The 20,408-nt window shown below is 55.6% G+C and overlaps 2 protein-coding genes and 2 long non-coding RNA genes across 9 annotated transcripts in view; 2 read left to right on the plus strand and 2 right to left on the minus strand.

The window, feature by feature from the left end:
- The window catches only part of DCPS (decapping enzyme, scavenger), a 38,786-nt gene extending 33,671 nt beyond the window's left edge, over positions 1–5,115 (plus strand). Inside the window, exons 5-6 of the mRNA XM_082683934.1 lie at positions 2,720–2,830; positions 4,680–5,115. Coding sequence (XP_082540060.1) covers positions 2,720–2,830; positions 4,680–4,946 — 378 coding nt within the window. The 3' untranslated portion in view covers positions 4,947–5,115. The remainder of the gene's footprint in view (positions 1–2,719; positions 2,831–4,679) is intronic.
- A 492-nt stretch (positions 5,116–5,607) lies between these two features.
- On the minus strand, positions 5,608–7,607 carry LOC309841076. The gene is made up of 2 exons (XR_014298924.1): positions 7,093–7,607; positions 5,608–6,040 (listed from the first exon to the last, which is right to left on the minus strand). It is a non-coding gene; the product is annotated as an uncharacterized lncRNA (long non-coding RNA).
- Positions 7,608–9,127: 1,520 nt separating this feature from the next.
- Positions 9,128–12,587, minus strand: LOC309841073. Its single transcript, XR_014298921.1, has 3 exons — positions 12,449–12,587; positions 12,075–12,240; positions 9,128–9,774 (listed from the first exon to the last, which is right to left on the minus strand). It is a non-coding gene; the product is annotated as an uncharacterized lncRNA (long non-coding RNA).
- A 39-nt stretch (positions 12,588–12,626) lies between these two features.
- ST3GAL4 (ST3 beta-galactoside alpha-2,3-sialyltransferase 4) overlaps positions 12,627–20,408 on the plus strand; it is a 34,749-nt gene continuing 26,967 nt past the window's right edge. For 2 of the 6 annotated variants that reach the window (XM_082683929.1, XM_082683933.1), the window contains exons 1-2: positions 12,919–13,040; positions 13,339–13,496. The gene's annotated coding sequence lies outside the window, so the exon portion shown is untranslated. Of the gene's footprint in view, positions 13,041–13,338; positions 13,497–20,408 lie in introns of all 6 variants that reach the window. The other 4 variants (XM_082683932.1, XM_082683930.1, XM_082683927.1 and 1 more) reach the window with 4 other exon arrangements.

Raw genomic sequence — 20,408 nt, forward strand, 5'->3', positions numbered from 1 at the left:
TTCGTGTAAGAAATCACTTGTATATTCTTTTATTTGCTTTTTTTTTTTTTATGGTCTAGTTAATAAATGTGATGTAGTTTGGGAATGTAGGTGAGGTCTAGAGCCAACAACCAAGAAAGAATTCCTAAAGTGTTTTTAGTACAAAAAGGTGGTGTTATTATAGCATGGGGACAGGTTCTGTGAGCAGAAGGAGCTGTTGCCCCAGGGCTGTGAGGGGTGGCTGTTTGTATACTTGGGAGTAAAGAAAAAGAGAGGTTTTCAAAAGAAGCTTCCTAAGCTAAAGAGGACCTACAAGATATTAGAGGCCTTGCCAGTGTGGAGTTAAGGTTGTTTTTCCCTCTAGCAAAGCATTAACATTAAGATGTTGGGAGTTCCCTTCTGGAAGTTACCTTATTCATAAGAATGCTTTTTTCCTATGAATTACTAAGACATTTGTAAACTGAGTGAGACTCCTGTCCTGCAGGAGTGTAATCTGTCTACATTAACCATTTGTCTTTCCTTCCCTTGGCTTTAGGGCAGTAGGGATACCTGAGAAATGTGACACAGATCCCAGCTAGGGAAGCGGGGGCTTGCGGGGTGTCAGCCTGTGCCCTGTCCTCAGCTTGTCTTCTGCTCTCTCCTCACAGACGCGTAGTAAAAATGCAAGTAGTAGCGTAGTAAAAATGCAAGTAGTACAAATACTTGCTTGGAAGTGGTACCTTTAGCCTAGACAATTTCTTTTTGTCTCCTTCCATTTATAGTCTTTGCATATTGTGTGTGTATGTACGTATCAATCTCAGTGGACACAATGTGTACTTTCAGTTCATCTCAGGTAGGTTCTTGGGTCTAAAACGCCCAGACCAAGAAACTCTTCCTCTGGGTCACTCCAGAGGTAGAGAGGTGGCTCCCCAGGGCTCTGGCCACTCTCTATCTTGCCCCTTGCCAGGAAGCTCTTACTTGGATTCTGTGGTCCTGCCTCGTAAAGAGATTGATAGTGTCTAGTCTCCCTGGAGTGATCAGTGGGCCACCTTCGGGGATACCAGTCTGAGACCCTTGCCAGCTCCTTTAGTCTAGCTTTCTTCAGATCCTTTCTCTAGGCCCCAGGGTGGGGGTTGGGGGGCCTGAACTGCCTGTGGAAAATCTGGGGGTCACATTTCTATCAAAGGATGGGTTGCTTTTCCCTCTCATGCACCCTGTGAGCAGACGCCCAGCAGCCGGCTTCATGCCTCCTTCCATGCCCGCGGGGCAGAGAGATGTGACTTAATGTCATGTTTGTGATTTGTCAGCAAACGTCATCTAAAACAAGTGCTACTGTTACCTGGGTCTGCGACAGGGGCACGTAAGAACAGCTGAAGATACCAGCAGGCATGCAGAATCCCAGGTTAAGACAGTCTTGTTTCCTGCTGCTTCTTGGGAAGCAGAAAGAGAGGGAAAATGTCCTGGGCACAGGCCCTAAGGAGGGAAAGTCTCAAAAGGGCTTGGGAGCAAGCTGTGGCTTAGGTCAGCACAGCTTAGCCATTTGCTGGGAGGTTCCCACGGGGCTCGTCTGGAGCAGGCCTGAGGCTGAGAGCCCAGACTGTTAGAGAAGAATGTCCGTGGTATGAAGAGACTGTGTTGGTGTGCAGGGGCACAGTTGGACAGCAGGCTCCATATGGGCATCCTCCTTCTCAGTTTCAAACTGGGGCTCTCGGGGATTTGGTCGGGTGACTCACGGTCCCTGGATCATGCCCTTGAGGAATGTAGCAGCTCAGAATGCCCAGTGGGGTTCTCTGGGGTTCCCCCATGCCTCACTCCGGGGAGCCCTGGCATCTGGTGCCTGCCTTGCACGTGGATGTGAGCATCAGCTCAGGTCAGGGCTGGAGTGAGCGGGAGGGGCAGGAAGGTTTTCTGGGCAGAGGAAGAGTGCATTTGCCTTCTGGCACAAGACCTTGTTGACTTTGGTTCTTTGCACTGTTAACAACCTCCAGGTTTTCAGTCAGGTACTGTTTTCAGGAAGGACAGCAGGAAGGGTCCTGTGTGAGTCCTGTGGGATAGGGAAAGAGAGAAGAAGGGTTAGCACTCTGGTGTGCTCATTCCTGAGCTGGCTTTGGGGTCCCCTTTCACCCTTCAAATCCTTCTACACCTGCACCGGACTCCCCACAAATCAGGTTGCTTCCTCGACCCCCCTCACATGCTCTGTACTTTCTTCCCTCTGAGTCTTCGCTTTCACTGTTCCTTCTACCCGCATGCCCTTTTTCTAAACACTACCTCTTCTTTAAGACCTAGATTCTCTGTCTCCTCTTCCAGGAAGCCTGTCTGGATCACCCCAGCTAGTCTTCCTTTTTCTTCCTTTCTTACTTTTGAAAAACTTTGTCTCGTAGTAGCTACTTAGGTACATTCTGTTAGCACATAAACTCTTGGAGGGAAAGAATTGTCCTTGGCACTTTCTTGAACCTTCTTCTCCTAGCCCTCCCCCCATCAGTTCTGTGAGAATATAAATACTCCCATATGATATTCTTCAGTAGGAAGAATAAAGAGAAGTTCTGTCCTTACACAATCCCACTCATCCCAGGCACTTGGAGGCCCCCACTGTCCCGGGGGACCGGCCCTGCCGTGGGCTCCCCGGGATCGTCTGTGGCCGGCACAGCAGCAGGCCTGGGGGCAGGCGTGTCCTGGCTTCCCTGAAGGATTCCAGGATAGGCAGCCTCCCCTGGCTCTGTCCGCCGCTGAGCCTGGTTGACCCCTGCCGATCTCTGCGCAGCTTGATGACCTGTACCTGATCGCCATTTGCCATCGCCGCGGCATCCGATCGCTTCGGGACCTCACTCCAGAGCACCTGCCGCTGCTCAGGAATATCCTCCGGGAGGGCCAGGTGAGTCATCTCCGCCAGATCCACACAGAAGCCCAGACGAATTCTGTTCCAATGCCATTGTGCTCCCCGGCCACTTTCCTCACACTTCACAGAAGTCCATCTGGGAACAGGGCTTCTCTCTGGATGCCCGTCCCACGACCCCAGGAAGGCTCTTTGGATGGACTCACAAGACCCTTGTCCTCTGGTCCTGCCCTTCCTCCAGCTCCGCTTTTAGCCGCCTTTTCTCTGCCTGGGTTCTCACTGTTGCCTCCGAGCTTTTCTCCTGCGCAGCTCTGCTCGGACCCCTCCTCTCCCAGGATCATGACAGCCATGTCATGCCAGACACGTTTCTTGGGCAGATGGGCCCCCGCTCCAATGTGTGCACAAGGCCCTCCTCCTCTGCCCCGAGGCCAGAGCCTGGGTTCTGTAGCGCCTGGCATCCTGGGGTGCTTTGTACGGCGATATGTGCTGAATCACATGAAATTAAAGAGGAGCCCTGGAGGCGAGGGAAAAGGGTCTAGAATCTTGGGTCGTGGTCTTGGTCCTGACATTCTGACCCTCACCACCTGAGTAAGTCTGGGCAGGACTCATCAGCTCACCTCCCTGGGCCTCAGTATGTGGATGGGATGCTGCAAAATCCCATCCTGTGGGCTAGTCCCCAGTCTTTCCTTCACTCAGGCGTTCAAGGACGCTGCCCCTGTGCTGGGGCCCCACAGTCACCAGGGTGCCCAGCCAGGAGAGCTGCTCTCAGTGGTTTTGCTGCAGGTGTGGGGGAAGGGCTTTCCGGGAGCCGCTCTTTGCTGACCTCTAGACCCCAGCTGTCCCGCCACTGCACCCTGTCCCACCTTCTCCCTCCTCCCTGCCCACATCATTGCCTTTCTGGCTGGCTGTATCTTTGTGGAGTAATTCATTTCTCTCCTGAAACAGCCTCTGGATGGCAGAGTGGCATCTTTCTTGCAGGGAAATGCTGGGCCTACACTTCCACTTGTCCTGGCAGCTCGGGCAGCCTTGTCCCGACAGGCCAGCCACACTTATCCCCCCAAGGGCTTTAGGTGCCCTAGCCTTGGCCTCACACCACTGCAGAGATCCCAAGGCAGAGTTCCAAGTGCAGGATGTTATTGTGGGGTATATTCTGAGCCCACCGAGGCCCTCATCTTTTTCTCTTCACCTCTGACCTGCTCAGGGTTTCACCCACAGTGGAAATCAGACTCTCCTATTAATGCCTGGGGTTTGGTAGCAATAGCCCTACTCCTGAGCAAGGTGGGGGATGGACAGAGGGAGCCAGGGTCAAAGTCAGTGCTTTCTCCTTCCACTAGGAGTCCAGCCAGATCTTCCCTGGGTCTTCTAGCAGCCCTTCCCATGTGCCCTCCCCCTTCCTCTCTCTTCCACCAAGCCTCGGCTCAGCCCCATCCCTGTCACCCTTGTTCCCCCACTTCACTCTGTTCTACACTGAGAGAGGGTGTAAGCCCCCCCTCCCACATCCTCAGTGATTTAAGTTGGCATCAGGCATGCGGGGGAGGACAGTCCCTATAGTCTTGGACCTCTGGGGCCTGTTCTTCAGCGCTGGGACTTCCTAGAGTCCCAGCAGCAGCTGTTTGATGAAACCCAGCTTCAGTGTTTCATCTAAGTTGGAGTGTGGAACCTTAATGGAGGCCCCTGTTCCCTTCATTTGGGAGAAAAGCCCCCGCTTTGCTGCTGTCACCTGCTTCTGTTGATTTCCTACAGTGGAAGACGGGGACCTGCAGCCAGTTATGGGGAGGGAGTGTCTGGGGGTTTCTGTCAGCGGTCCAGAGGCCAGTCGGGGAGCAGGGACAGAGGACGGCCTATGGGGAGCACAGTGACCCCTTTCCTGCACCCCCTTTCTCCTCAGGAGGCCATCCTGCAGCGCTACCAGGTGAAGGGGGACCAGCTCCGCGTGTACCTGCATTACCTGCCTTCCTACTACCATCTGCACGTGCACTTCACGGCCCTGGGCTTTGAGGCCCCCGGCACAGGCGTGGAGCGGGCTCATCTGTTAGCGGACGTGATTGAGAACCTGGAGTGTGATCCGGACTACTACCAGCGGCGCACCCTCACCTTCGCCCTCAGGGCTGATGACCCACTGCTCGGGCTCTTGCAGGAGGCCCAGACAAGCTGAGTCCAACCCCGGGGCTGCCCGGCAAAGAGCACAGATGTGTGGGATTGGGGACGGGGGTGGGAGGGACCTGGGGAAGGGCTCGGGACTTTTAGCACCAAGTGAAGTTTTTTAAAAAACTGTATTTTGTACTGGCTTATTCCTAGGATGTGAATAAAGTATTAGTCTCCTTTGGTGTGGTCTGATGCCTGGGGAGGCAGGTGGCAGGGGCAGAACAGGATAGGAATATCTGGGACAGGAGTCAAGTCTGGGGTGGTGGCTTCTGCTGACCCCGATACGTGCCAAGGGCTTTCTCTAAATCCCAGTAAGCACCATTCTTGGTGATTTCCATGTCCCGGATCAGGTGGTGCCTCTCCCTAACTTCAGTCCTTCCTACTCTGCTCTCACGTTCCCCTTCCTTCTTTCCATTTGCTGTATCTTCCTCATGGTTTTCGAGGCGTGCGTGTCCAGGAGTTCCCCCAAAAACCCAAATACAGAAACTCTCTGGAAATCCTCTATAGAGTGTTTTTGCCAGGGCTTCCTCTTGCCCTCCCCAGAACAGAGATCACAACCCCGCTGATAAACTTCTTGTTGACAAGGATGCAGGACTGCCGCCTGGAAGTGGGAGGGTTTTAATAGGAATCAGATGATGCAAGCCCAAAAAAACTTGCCTCTGCCTCTGTTATTTGGTCAGTGAGCCCCTGGCCTTGAGTTTATTATCTAGGGTGGAAGACAAAACAAACTCACAGAGAGAGATGGAAGACCAAACACCAGACAGCCTGTCAAGGGCAAAATGATAGGGTTGCGGTGGTGGATGGAAGCTCCGAGGGGCTCGGCTTCGAGGTGTGACCAGCGACACGGGTCTCTGTCAAAGGATCTGGATGCCAGGAAGGAATCCCAGAGTGAGGCTGGTAGCCTTGGGGAGCCAGCGGGGGCCTATCTGGGAAGGGTGACGTCATAGGTACGCAGGTGAGGGCATGCGGTTGGACACATAAGGCACTCACTTCAGCACGGGGGATGTGTGTGTATCACACCGCAGAGGGGCTGGCGTTGGCATGTTAGTCCCTAAGCCCTTCTGGATTGTGCTTCCTCTGGAGGCCTCAGGATGTTCGGTTCTGCTAAGAGATAAGAAGGAACCATAAGGTAGGGATGGCCCGTATTCTGCAATTCCTGGACTGAGAACCAGGCAACAATTCAGAGTCAAAGGCTTATCAAACATACATTGCAGGCCAGGCACTGCCCTGGAGACTGCTAAGTGGTGAACAAACAGAAGTGTCTCCCCCTGGAGCTGACATTCACCCCATAGCCTTGGACCAGACCCCAGATGTCCCGAGCCTGTTACCTTGTGAGAGAACAGGGATGAGGATCCGTGAAGCATCCTGCGTGTAATTAACATGTGCTGGTGTTGCTTTCTGGTACGGTTTGAATTACTGATCGACTTTGGAGCTAAGTAGTGTTTTAGCTGTTGGGAAACCAAAGCTCCTACCCTCTAGGCTACTGGGGCAGACAGCCAAGCAAACTGTAGGAATAAAAAGAGGCAGCACCCAGGAAGCTACCCTGAAAACAGGCATGTGGGAGAGGCTGGTGTACAAGGTCCCCTAGGAAGACCAATGGAACATACTTGTGGGATCACAGTGCTTGGTGGGGTAGCTGACCCCTTGCATGTCTGGCAGGATAACCCACGGGGAATAAGGCAGTGAGGCCGAAGGGACAAGTTACAGGGAGAGGGTTGGCACTGGGGGGCAGCTGCCTTCCTCCCCAGAAGGAGATGAAGCAGCAAAATGTCTGGCCAGTTTGACGGGACCCCCTGGCTTGTTTTGTTCATGTACAAGAACTGTCGCAAAGATAATTGAGGGGTGCAGAGGAGTGGAGGGGATGCTGACCCAAGAGGCCCCTCCTTGCAGACAGAGTGGAGGGATCCAATCCCAGGAGCGACCTTTTCTCCTTGAAAGATCAGGTTCTGCCGGTGGGGCTCTCAGCTGGCTTCACACAACATGGTACGTGCTTGGAAAAGACTGGCAGGTGGCCAACCCTGACCCCAAAACAGGACCGCTGGGGAACCTCCCAGGGGCCGAGGTTCTCCCATCTCCCTGGGACTAAGCTGCTTCCCCACACTTGACTCCCCAGCTCCATCTGTCCCAGGCTCCTCCTTCCTCTCAGGTTTACTCACCCATCTGTCAAGTTTCTAGCAAACCTCTTGGATGGACCAGCACTGCAAGGCGGCGCTGGAAACAGGAAGATCAAGACCCGCCAGCCTGTACACTCCCTGAGTGCATCTCAGCGGGTTGGGGGAGCGTTGGATGAGACAGTAGTAAGAGCTGTTCTAGAGAGGTTCTAAGAGCTTTGCTCCTTTGCCATGCTGGGTGGTGCTCCTCCTTCAGGACAAACTCTGTTTTGGGGGGAAGAGGATCGCTTCTCCCCTGGCGCCTGAAGCCGGAGTCACTAAGGCCCAGAGAACAGCCCCGCAAGCTGCAGACTGCTCAGGGAGAGAAGACCTCAGGAATTTGACTTCCTGTCCCCAAAGGCCCCTGCAGTAGCCAGGGTCACTGCCCACTAGAGTGTTTGCTTCTCCTCCAGGAAACGGCTGGTCAGATGTGTGGTGAGCCATGAAACTGATCCTGTGAGCCCCTATCTGACATACACTGATCTGCCCTCGTCACCACGTGAGACTGTGTCTTCAAGGCAACCCCACCTTACCTGAATCCTGGCGTCTCTGGCTGCAGCAAGAAACGGGCTGAGTCAAGGGGTCAGTCACTGTCTGAACTCCCTCATCTGAACTCCCAGAGGCCCTCTTCTAGAAGACCCAAGCTTTCTGACCGCATGCCACTTCCTGTCAGTTCTAGGGAGTCTGTTCCCAGGGACCACAGGGGTCCAAGTGCACCCCCCCACCACCACCACAGGCACCATGGTCTGGAGAAGGTCACAGCAACTGGGTCAGCCCCCACCCCCTGAAGGCTTTCCCCTCAAGTAAAGAAACTCCATTCAACCCAGGTCTCCTGCTTCTCAGTCCAGGGGGATGCAGAGTGAGAAACAGCCCCTCTCTGTCTTAGCTTTCCTTTTTTTTTTTCTTTTAATTTTTAAAGATTTTAATTTATTTATTTTAGAGAGATGAGAAAGAGAGCGGGAGGGGCAGAGGGACAATGGGAGAGAAGCCCAAGTACACTCCTCGCTGAGCTCAGAGCCCAACGCGGGGCTTGATCTCATGACCCTGTGATCATGATCTGAGCGGAAACCAAGAGTTGGACATTCAACTGACCGCACCCCCTCACCCCCCCCCCCCCACGCCCTAGCTTTCCTCTTGATGTCACTTTGCAGAACCACACATCCTGCCGCCCGGGAAAGCTTCCTGAGTGAGATCCAGTGTCCCTCGACCCTATCTTCACCAACTAGCAAACACCAGACCCCTCTGGCAACATGACATGTCCTGTGTGCTGCCATCAAGGCCTTCTGCATTTGACTCTGTGCCTTCCCTGTGCGTGCCTGTGTCCCTGTTGTGCTGGAACAGTGGGAGATGTCACCCTTCCCAGAAAAATCCTGGACGTGTCCACAACTGGCCGTCAGCCCTCCGTACTTGGCCTACTATCTCCTCGGCGTGGCTGCAGAAGGAAGGAAGCATGACTGCTATTGTTCCTTGGCTCCTTTCATTTTGCCCAAAAGTTTCCTCATAGAGCAAAATTGCTGAGTGTCCTGGATTTGTCCACATTCCTTCATGAAAAGGAGAAAAATAACATTTCGGAACGAGGACATGTGAGCTCGACTCTGCAAGTCTCTGTTGGGACGGAGAAACAAATCGAGAAATATTTACATACAAAGTAACATTTAAAATTGTTTCTCTTGTAAGGCTTCCATATCCAAAAGTTTTCGTGTATCTACTTCTTTCTGAATAGACTGATGTAGATCTTCCTTCTCAGAAAGGACCAAAATCTTCATTCCAAGCATGTATATATGATCTTAAAATGTCCTTTTTTAAAGAAGATAGTTGTCATTGGTGGTGGTTGTTTTTAAAATATCCTCACCCAGCAAAATAAATAAATGTTGGCAACCCTGTGTTTGTTCTAGTGCTATTATTAGTGGAATGATACTGGATTCTGAAAGCTATACAAACTTGAAGTTACCATGTTTCAACCACTTAAAAAATAAGCAGGGACTGAATTGATTTAAAGTGTTTCAATTCAATACACATGTTTTGCACATCTTCCCAAGTATTTTTTTTAGGATTTTTAAAATTTATTTGACAGAGAGAGAGAGAGAGAGAGAGGTCACAAGTAGGCAAAGAGGCGGGGTGGTGGAAGGAGACTCCCTGCTGAGCAGAGAGCCTGATGCGGGGCTCCATCCCAGGACCCTGAGATCATGACCTGAACCGAAAGCAGAGGCCTAACCCACTGAGCCACCCAGGTGCCCCCGAATTTTTTTTTTTTTTTTTTTTAAGTTAGAATCTGGAGATAGAGCTCACATGGAGCTTATGATTTAGTGAGGAACCCAAAAGCAGTGAATGCCTTCTACAAAAGGCAGAGGGGGCTGGGAGACCTTATGCAGAGAGAAGGCAAATTTCCAGGCTACATTTACTAGCCAAATGTCCTGCACAAGCAGAGGCCGGGCAGTCAAGGCGGACTGTGGCTCAGCACGCTGGGATCTAGAGCCAAGCTTCTAGCACAACGTACAAGTGCACAATGAGAACACGAGCCGCTTTGTCCTTCAGGACCGTGATGAAGAAGTGAAAGTCCGAGCTAAGGGCGCACGTCTGGGAAGCAAATGGTCTTGATGGCCTCGGCACAGCATCCGCACCATTCCCCAGGTATGATCGCAGGCAATTCCATAACTGCTCCCAATTTAGCAATGGTAAGAGTGCTCCCTGTGAGGGGTTTTGTGGGGATTAAAGAAGAGCCTTTTGTAGACGTAGTCACCACGGGGTAAACGTGAGCTAGATTTTTCTACTGTGAGAAGGACTGAAAAGGATGTAACCAGAGATACTTGGGCTAGATATTTAAAAGAACTTCCTGATGAGAAGGGCTGTGAAATCCTAGATTACGCAGTGGAGGGCACAGCAACCAAGTGACTTTTGGGCAAAAAAGATAAACTACCTGTGGTTAATTGACTGGCCCCAAGCAGAGGCGAGGGCTGCACGCAAGGACTTCTTGGGATCTCGTCCAGCCTAAAGGTTCCTGGAATGCCCTGGCCTACCGGCAGGTTTCTAACACAACAACAGTGATGTCCCCTGCCTGCTATTGAGAACCCTGGGAACAGCTCAGCTCTACGGTCCGGCCATATAAATCTGATAAAAATAGGAGCTGAACTACCCTCCCAGAGTTGCTATTTTTAAAAGCGTCTGAGATGCTGGACTGGGTTTATTTCTTCCTCACACGGCATCTTGCTGTTCCCTCCTCCTGGTGGGCAGGAAGTTAACGTGGCACATGAGAGGGACAGGAGCCAGAAGCCTGCGAGGCCCGTTTGTCGAGAAGCTCCAGGCCTCCTACCCACACCCGCCGGCTGCCAAGGAGGAGCCTCTGGGGGCCACAGCTTCCCCCGTTGATAAGCACCTGCCCCTTCCGTGGTGCCCCTGGCTCCTCTGCCCCTTCCCTCTGCTCCCGTGGCCCCTCTGGGTGCCCCAGTTCCTCCACTGTGGAGACAGAGCCAGAGAGGTCAAGGGAGGTGGAGGAAAAAGGAACTGAAGCAGCATGGCTCCAAGCGCGACCAGGACCCAGCGAGCCGCTGGTCAGGTTGTCTTGTTCTGTCTGTCCTTGGCACAGCTAGCTTCCGGGAAGAACCGTCCCAAGTTGTCAAACCCCTGCTGGCTTCATCATATGACCTCTCGCTGTGTCCTGCAAGGGAGCAAGGAGCTGGGTGGTGCTCTGATGGCTCCAGGACCATCCCTCCTCCACCACCCGGGATCAAAAGGTCCCAGAACTGCTTCCCCCTGCCCTACTGATGATATGGCTTCCAGGCAGCTAGCTAAGCATCTGGTTGTGCCATTAAGAAACCCGAAGGGGAAAGATCATGAGTAAGCACACTGCGGCCTGAGGGGAGGAGCCAGAATTACAGTTAGCTTCTGGGCACTGGGTAACCTGCGATCAGCGAGGGGTGGGGAGACCTGACCACTTCCATAAGTCAGAGAAGGGATGCCGCCTGCATCACATAACACACACTTACATAGTGCATTGAACTTCCAGAGCAAGTTCCTGTCCACTGCCTAGTTTAATACCAACAATACCTTTTGACAAAATACAGTGATTTCTTTTTCTTTCTTTCTTTCTTTCTTTCTTTTTTTTTTTTAGTAAGAAAACTCAAGCAATGCAGTGACAGAGGTAGATTTGGGAATCAGGACCCCAGGAGAGAGAGCTGGCCCTTCGGTTCTGTTCTCTGGCAGAGGGATATTGGTGTGGCTCATGGCCAGAACCGCAGACTGGGTTTAGATCTAGCTCATCAAAGGGTTAGCAAAGTTTAGAAGCCGGACGAGTCTCAGTTCAGCTTGGCCATACTACTCACCTTGGTGCTTTGGGCATCTGATGACTCTCTTTGGGCCAGTTTTCCTGACTGTGAAATGGGGGGGGGTATCCCCTTTTTCCCCTTGACTGGCTCGGGGCACCGACTTTAGCCACTGGCTTCTTTCTACTCAGCTAAGCTTAGTTTAGGCCTCGAGCTGAATGCAGTTAAGTCTTTTCTGACTGAATGCTTGACGGACCAAGCCAATGGCACCATTCAAACATTAAGTTCAACATAGGTGGGATGCAGAAAGAACCTATCTGTGCAAGGTGTGATTTAGAACAAAACGGTCACCTATGGAAGAACTTGGAGGCTCAAAGCCTTCTCAACTTTGTTCCGGCAGAGCCTCCTGAACTACCTGTTCTCAACTAAGAAGCCCTCCAGTTTCTTCTGAAGTGAACCTGAAGCTGGCAGGTCTCTGAACCCCCTTTGCACTTACTGTCGGTTACTCACACCTCACACTTAGTCACTTCCTGTCTTGCCTTCTTCTTGAACAGAAGTCCATTGTGATCATTGTCTCTGGGGCTAGACCCTAACTAAGCTTCCTGGGAGACAGGGACCAGGTCTTAGACTTTTCTGGGAGTGGCGGGAGCCTCCAGCACCAGGCTGTCCCCACTAGGTGACCCACTAGGGGCTCAGTAAATACCACTCACCCAAGGAAGAACCACTCACCTATGAAAGAGAGTGTCTCGGGGGCTGTGGGTTTCCTGGGGGTAACTTCTGGACTAGGTTTCTGGGCCTGCGCCGTTTCCAGGCTTGATGGGGGATGTCTGAGCCCAAGGAAGTAGGGTCAGGAGCCTGATGGGGTTTCCCCTGGCGACAGTGTGCCTGGCGCCTTCTGTAAGGAACAGAAACCAAGAAGCTTTTTCAAGGCCAAAACTGGTGTGCAAAAGAGGGGCGGCAGAGGGAGCAGTCTCAGAGCTGCAGGTGCAGACGAGGGCAGAGGAGAGGCCCAGGTCTAGGTCTATGGCACCTGGCCGCGGGGCCCAGGGCGGGGATGGGGGGGTGGGCTCCCGGAACAAGGCCCTCCCCCTTCCGTGCCTCACTTTGCAGAGCGAGCGAAGGTCGCGGTTCACCACGTGGGAGAGCCGAGAACCCTTTGTTGGGTCTCATTGTTCCCAGGAGAGTGTGCAGAGGCTGCGCTGGGCACATCCATCCTGGCGCCACTCACAGACAGCGCCCTCCCGGGTTCTACCCTCACCCCATCCGGCCTCCCCTTCCGCCCCTCCGCTCCCGCCCCGCGCGCCCCGCGCGCCCCGCGCGCCCAGGCTTCCCGGCCCCGGGCCTCCGCCGCTCCCACACGGTCCCAGGCCGGCGGGCGGGAGCCCCGCCCGCGCGCAGCAGCGCCCCAGCCCTTCCTCCGCCTCCCCGCCCTTCCTCCGCCTGCCCGCCCGCTCCCCGGAGTCGGCTCCCCGGCCGTGTGCGCAAGCGTGTCCGGCCCCTTCCCCGCCCCCCGCACGGGCCCGGGCCCCCGCCTCCCGGCAGGCGGACTTGCCCGCTCCCAGGCCCGCCCCGCGCCCGGGACAGGGACCCGGCCGAGCGGAGCCGCTGCGCCAGCGCCGCGCCGCCAGCCCGTGCGCCTAGCGGATCGGAGCTGTGCGCGAAAGTGTCGTGCCCCGCCCCGCTCCACCCGCGAGGGTGAGTACGCGGCGGCCGGCCCCCGTGGGGTCCGGGGGGAGGGCGGGAGCGCCGCGGGGGCCCGGTTGTCTGGTCCCCACCTCCGTCGCCCTGCGCCGCCGCGGCCCCGGGGAGGTGGTCGGCCCGGCACGTGGGCGCAACGCTGGGCCGGCCGGGTTGGGGCGGCCACGACCCCGGGATCCCTTTCTCTGGACCAGATTTTCGCGGGAAGCCGGTGTTCGTCTCCCTTGGAGTGAGCCACCGGGATGGTCCTCTTCTCCGGAAAGTTTCTAGCCCCCACCCCTGCGCCCCTGCTCAGGAGGCGTCCCCACCTTCAGCATCCTCTGAACCTTGGTGTCTCGCACAACTGCCCCCACGGAGTCCAGGAGATCAGTAGGCTGGCTTGGCTAGAGGTGACGGGCTGGGCTGCGTCCATCCGTGTGCAGGAGTCGCAAGGTCGCCAAGCAGAGCCCAAAGGTGGGAGTTGCAAGTTGCAGGCAGGTGGTGCCTGGGATACCAGGTCCCCCTGGTGGGGGCCTTTGGGCCTAGGCCCCTGTGCCTCCAGGCAGCCTGGGTGGTGGACAGTGGGAAGGGATGGGGTTGGGGTGAGGGTGGGGTCCAGCTGCGACTGGACCCTGAGCTCCTCTGTCTGCCCCCCTGGGACGCTTACCGCAGGCACCTCCTGGCCTGCCCAGAGTTGCCAACATGTCTGCCAGTAGCTGCCCCCTCCATTTCCAGTCTTGGGGGGAAGCTCTCTCTGGGCCATGGGAGGCCTGATGGACAGTTGCTGCTTCCTCCGTTCCACAGAGCCAGTCCTGAAGGCCTTGCTTAGCTAGGGGGCTCCTTCTGGAAGGCGGGGGGGGGGGGGGTGAGGGGTATAGGCAGTGTTCAGGTGCTCAGCTGTGCTTGTCTGACCTCATGGCCACCCACGGGCAGGCACCCCCACAGGCTTCTGAAAGCCTGTGCTTTCCACCACTGGAGGGAGGCGCAGCGAGAAAGCCAAGTTCAGGCTGACTTCTTCGCAGAACCCTGGGAACGAGCCTGGTGTGTGCCGGGTTGTTGCACGAGGCACAAGCCTAGGCTGCTTTCTCCTGAGCTGCACTCTGTCCCCGCCTCCTCCAGGCCCTGGCCGTGGCCTTCTCGAGGGTGATTTTAAATACATTGATGTGTGTGAAGTGCTCGAAGGGGTGCCTGCTTGAAGGAAGCAGTGTTCGCTGAGAGTAGTGCTGCTCCCACGCCCTTACTCGCCCTCCGCCCTTACTCGCCCTCCGGAGCTGCCCGCTAATTCCGCAGAGGGTGCCTGGAAATGACCTTGTGGGGTCTTTTCTCTTTGCCGGGAGGGGTGGGCCTGAGCGGAGGTGGTGCTCTGACCTTGCTCTGTTCCCCTATCCACGGAGGGCTCTCTGGACCACCCCTCAGCATCCCTGCGCTGGGTGGGAGATCTTGGCCGACCAGGGGGCCCTGGGTTTCATCAGGCGGTTGCAGGTGAGCCAGGAGCTGGGGCCAGTCCCTCTCCCCTCCCCAGCCCAAGCAGAGGGGGTGAGGAGGGGCGCATAGTTGGAAGAACTTAGGAAGGGAAAGTACGAATCGCTTGAATCGTCTGCCGGGACTGTGGGCCAAGACGGCATCTGTAGCTCACGCATGGGTTACTCCTCAGGACAGCAGGGAGCCCCTTTCCTGGGAGCAGAGGTCCAGGCCGTGGAAGCCCACTGCGCCTTCCGGGATGCCTTCTTCCCTTCTCTCCAGCTTCTCTACCCAAAGCAGTGACTTGCTCACCACTCCTCAGAAACAGAGTTATGTGGCCCCCTCCACCCTCTCAGCTGTTTTAGGATCCAATTTTCTGGGTAGAACCAAGAATCTGATACTTTCTGGAATTGTAACAAATTCTGGGAAAGACCCCCGCCTCCACCTCCACCACTCCCTGGCTGAACTTCCCCAGCAGGAGCAGAGAAGTTGGACCCCCTTCCTCTGTTCCAGCTTTACCTGTGGGCATTCTGTAGTTACCCCATGCTGGCCTGGCCTCTACCCTGTCTTGGGTGCCCCCTCGGACCCTACCTGGACACATTCTCTGGGTCTCACCTCAGAGAGGCTGCCCAGCAGTCCTATGAATTCCTCCTGTCAGGATGGTTTACACCTTCTGTCTTGGGGAAGGGCTTGCTCTACCTTAGAATAATACAAAATGGTTCCACAGCCCACAGAGGAGGGAGAGCTCCAGCCTCCTGAAAGGGACCCTCCAGATCAGTGTCATAGAACATCCCAGAGGCTGAGGGCCAAGTCTCCTGATGGAAATCAAGGCAGGCACCAGAACTCATCTGAGCTCCCAAGCCCCTGGAGATGGACTCTGGAGAGCAGGGCAGTTGGGTAGTGAGGGAAGGATGCCCAGAAAACTTCTAGAACTTTCTGTCACCTCCCCACCCACTGACTCCTTAGCTGCCCTGTGGTGAGATATTCCCTGGCTCTGCCACCGCACCCCCCCCACCCCCACCAGCAGCTAGCTGTGCTTCCCTTACCCCCACACCCTGGGCCCTGCTTCCTTCTTCGGGTGTGGGACCTTGACCTGAAACTTTTGGTTGCCTTGAGAAAAGGATGAACGTAGGTAGATTTTGGAAGCTGTGGTCCTTTGTTTCCCCTCTGCCCTTTGGTTCTCCCTTCCCAGAAGGGCTCAGCACTCCTGCGTCCATGTTCTGAGGGCCTCTGGGTGGGTTGCCAGCCACCCTTGGCCTCAGAATCACCCCTTTCCCTCATTCCCAGTGTGTGTGTGTGTGTGTGTGTGTGACTCTTAGACGGAGGAAGTGGTTGAATCTAGCTGCAAGTGGTTGAGGCCTGGGCCCCAGCCCCGTGCCCCCAAGCCCAGCAGGGGCTGAGCTCTGTCAACGACTGGCGTGGGGTCGGTTGCTTTCCAGGGTGAGAAGGGCCTTCAGCGTCCAGAACTGCAGCTTTTCTTCTGGTCTTGGCCCCTTGCCTAGGATCAGGAGACATACAGACAGCTCCTGACACTCTCTCTGCCTACCCCAGCCCTGCAGAGCTGCCCTGTGGAAAGATGCTGGGACGACTCCAGAGTCTGAGGCCCTGGCTTCTGCCCAGCAGGGTGGAGGGGCTGCTGCTAGGACTGATGCCAGGTGCCAGCCTGGTGAAGCCCTCAGTGTCTCCCGGGGCCTCGAGTGTGATGAGGCCGGGCAGCAGAAGCCCACAGGCAGCTGTCCTTGTGGGGTGGGATGGTTCCTCCTTCCTGCGTGGACTTTCCCTCTGCAGCCCAGCCAAGTGGGTCACGGGCTCCGGGATCTGGTTTCCTGGGGTGGGATGGGGAGGCTGGGGGTGGCTGGAGAGGACGGGGTCCCGTTTGCAGAGGGCTGGGCCCACACGCTGTTGCTTCTGCCTTTGATCCAAATCCTCCTGCAGGAGGGTGTGGGTTCCAGGGGCTACAGCCGTGTTCCTTGTGTCTACCGCCTGCCGCATGTCCTCCTCCCTAGCAGCCTTTGTAAACACCTGTCTTTACAATAAAAAAGGCTTAGCAAATAACACAAGTACTTACCATGTGTCAACCAAGCGCTTCTCTCTCTCTTTTTTAAAAAGATATTTTATTTATTTATTTGACAGTCATCACACGTAGGCAGGGGTTCCGTAGGCCAGTTTCCTGGTGAGCAAAGAGCCGGAGCCCTCCGGACCCCCAGGACCCTGAGATCAGGACCCGAGCTGAAGGCAGAGGCTTAACCCACTAAGCCACCGAGGCACCCAATCAAGCACTTCTTAAAGCCTGGCCCCATACGCTTAACAAACAGACAAAAGAAAAGGATGTGCCGGAGGCTTATTTCTATCCCTTCCTGTAAGCCTCATACACACCTTTCATTCAGCCCATTTATCTGTGAAGAAATGAGGATCTGGCAGTTGAAACTTTGGCCAAGGTCACAGCTCCTAAGCAGCTGAGCAGGGGACTTGTATCTGGGGCTGTTTTGGAAACCTGCTTTTCACAGTTGAGCTCTCCACTGCTCCCCCAAACTCGTTTCCCCATCCTTTGGTGCCTGAAGAGGTTCAGAGCTGTGAAGGGCTTTGCTCAAGGCCACAGTGCGTTGGTGACAAGGCCGACCACAACCTCCACCTCTGGACTCCCCGCCCAGAATTCTTTGTGCCGACCCAAACCCCACACCTCCCCATGCCCGCCGTGGCACCCCTGCCCAGAGTGCAGGCTCCCTGCTTGTCAGCCCCTCCCAGCCCCCACCTCTCCCTCTTTTCCCCCGGTAATTGCTTCCATCTGGCCCGCCCGCCCGGCTCCTATTCCTTTGGAAATGCGGCTCTCCGCCCACAGGGCTGCCAGGCCTCAGCTGACAACCGTGGCGACACGTGGGGAAGGGGAGTGGCCCTACAGGTCCGAGCTCGGGGACTTGGGCCAATGTGGCTGCCCCCAGGGTCCAGGGTCTGCCATTCCCAGGTCCCTGCCAGGCAGGAGCACCTTTGTTCCGGATCCTCCTCGACACCCGTCCTTGCCTGGCTCCTGGCAGGAGAAGCTCTTTCAGGAGAGCAGCTCTCAGTCCCAGGGGTGGGGGTGGGGGTGAGCTTCCCTTTGGCCCGGTCCACAGGCGCCCGTCCCATGGCCCCCCTTCCCCTGCCCCTGCAGGTGGCTCAGGTCTTGGGGTGGGAGGTCTGGTTGGAAGGGACAGCAGGAGAGAAGTGGGGGCCAGTGAGGGCGCGCCCTGGGGACCTGGGGACCACTGCCAGAGGCTTCAGGAAGGGAAGTGAGCAGGGCAGTCACAGCTGCAAAGGCTGAGGGACCCCGGAGCTCTGGACAGGTGAGCATGGGGTCCGCTTGTTTCTGTTGGTCCCAGGTCATTGGCTCAGAATGAGCAGAACTAGAGATGCATCCTTCTGTTTTGTGCCATAATAAAATAAAACCTGCACCTTCTCCCAGGGCCTCTGATGCTCTGTTGACTCCCTTGCCTCAGGCTCTGCGGAGGCCGGTTAGGGAGGGAGGCCAGCAGGGCCCTCGATGGGGCTAGCTGGAGATTTCAGGAGCGCACTTCTGCCTTTGGAGGGGGCACGTTGCTCATCATCAGAGATGTTTAAGCATACACCTGTGACCTTGACAGGGACAGTCCCAGGGAGATGCAGGCGTAGGAGGGGTGTATTGGTTGTGTGCAGCGGGCTTGAAAACTTTTAAGGTATTTTCTCCCCTGAGATTTTAGGATTTTGGTGTAAGCTCCAAGAACCTGTCTGTCTTGCTCACTGCTGTATTCATGGTTGGAATGATGTATAGCAAACAGTAAGTGCTCGGTAAATATTTGTTTGATAAATGTATGGAAGAGGTACCTTGGGTTTTTTCTGTCTTCACTGTGTTCCTGCTTTCCTTCCTGTTTTTCCTGAGGCAAAGGAAGAAAGCTGCCCTTTTGACAGGTGAGCTGTCTGTCCGAGAAGGGCCTGGCCTGGCCCCGCTTGCTGCCATGCTCCCCCGACCCCAAACCCGGGGTCTCTCTAGGCGCTGGAGAGGCAGGCAGGAGGCACAGGACAGGAGTCTGCCCCCTGAGGAGGGCCTGCCCCTCATTCCAGCCCCCCTCCCGGGTGCAGCTGGACCCGTTCCTGTTCCTGTCTCCCCTCCTCAGCCCAAACTTGAGGTACTTGCACAGACGGGTCCTAATCTCCCCTCTTGTCCTGACATCGGTCCTCTCCTCCCGTTCGGGGCCAAGAGAGGTGACCCTAGGGCTGGAGCCCCACTCCGGTGTCCACTTAGGAGGTGGGGTTCACCCCTATCATTGCTTCAACTCTAACAGTTGCTCTTCGATGCCTTCTCGAAGGCTTTGCACATAAAATCTCATGTGAAAGTAGGACAGAGGGTTTTCTGGAATTTAAAGAGTTTTATTTGGGAACCTCCCCATTCAACCCCATTAAGACTTTTATTTTCCCAGTAGCATGCCGCATGTGTTCTCATCTCCTTTGCTCCATCTGTTCCCCTCCCCCATGCCACCAATGGCTTGGCTACTCTGGGTAACCTCCTTCCTAAATGGCGAGTGTCCTTCAGCATCCAACCCGAGGCTCTGCTCTGGGAAGCCTGCTGGACCACCCAGCTCCTCCCATGTGCCCCGAGTGCCCTTGGGTCCCACTCTTGCCACGTACAGGGACGGTGTAGGGGAGACCCACTGCCCTTGGGTCCCAGTCTTGCCCCATATGGGGACGGGGTTAGGGTTGAGCGGTGCTCTGGGCGGTGTGGTAGAAGTGTTAGGCTTGTCCCCTTTCCCCGCTCGCTGGCCTCAGGCCCTCGGGTTCCTCCCCTGTGGAACCCGCACTTTGGATAGAGAGAGTGTTTCCAGTGATGCCCCAGGGCGTGGAATCCCGTACTCTGTAAAAGCCAGGCTGCTGTGTCTTCTGGGATTCAAGGGGGTGCCCAGATGCTGAAGAGTGTCCAACGGCGGGGCCCCGGTGGCCAGAGGCAGGCGGCCGGGCGGGAGCCACTCACTGCTGATGGCACCCTTTGTCTCCTCTCTGTCTGCACCCAGGTCTGTAACCTCTGGCAGGTGTCAGGTGGTGATTAGTGCTCCATCAGCTGGTCTGTGAGTTGGGCTTGTGGCATCTGCCTCACCTCCCAGGTTTGGGAGGCCCAGGGAGGTAAACATTTGCAGGTTGGGAAAGGCCTTGGAGGTCACCATGGGGCTGGACCCGCAACTGCCTTCCTCCCTGAGCTGTCCCAACATCTGGAAGCTCGCTGCCTCATAGTAGCAGCTCTGTAACTGTTTCTTTTTGCAAATGAGGGAGCTGAGACTCAAAAAAGTAACTTGCTGTTCAAGCTCCCTGAACATCCCCTCTGCCCCTCCGCCCACCCCCTGCCCCCATCTCATCCCTTTCTCTGAGGTCCTGACATCATCCAGGCCCCAAAGACCAGGATGGGCTCCACTACCCCCAGGGGCATGGCCAACGGGGGACTGGGTGGGCTAGGACACGTTCTAGAAATGTCCACTGTCATCCTGCTTCTCTAGGACCTGCTCTGTTCTCAGAGGGGGCTAGCCCTGGCCTGGCAGGGGGGAGTGTGCTCTTGGAGGGGGGCACCCATCCTCCTGTGTGGGCCCTTCTCCCCACATCACTGTCCCCCCTTCTCCGCTGGTCTGCTCCTTGGTCCTTTTTTCCTCTTTTTTTTCTTTTTCTTTCTTTTTCTTTTTTTTTTTAAGATTTTATTTATTTATTTGACAGACAGAGATCACAAGCAGGCAGAGAGGCAGGCAGAGAGAGAGGAGGAAGCAGGCTCCCCGCTGAGCAGAGAGCCTGATGTGGGGCTCGATCCCAGGACTCTGAGATCATGACCCGAGCCGAAGGCAGCGGCTTAACCCACTGAGCCACCCAGGCGCCCCTCTTTTTCTTTTTCTTATCGTTTTCTGCCTTCCGTTCTTCTCTCTTCCTCCCTTCCCATCT

Source organism: Mustela nivalis (genome assembly GCF_964662115.1).
Source record: "Mustela nivalis genome assembly, chromosome: 9".
NCBI lineage: Eukaryota > Metazoa > Chordata > Mammalia > Carnivora > Mustelidae > Mustela > Mustela nivalis.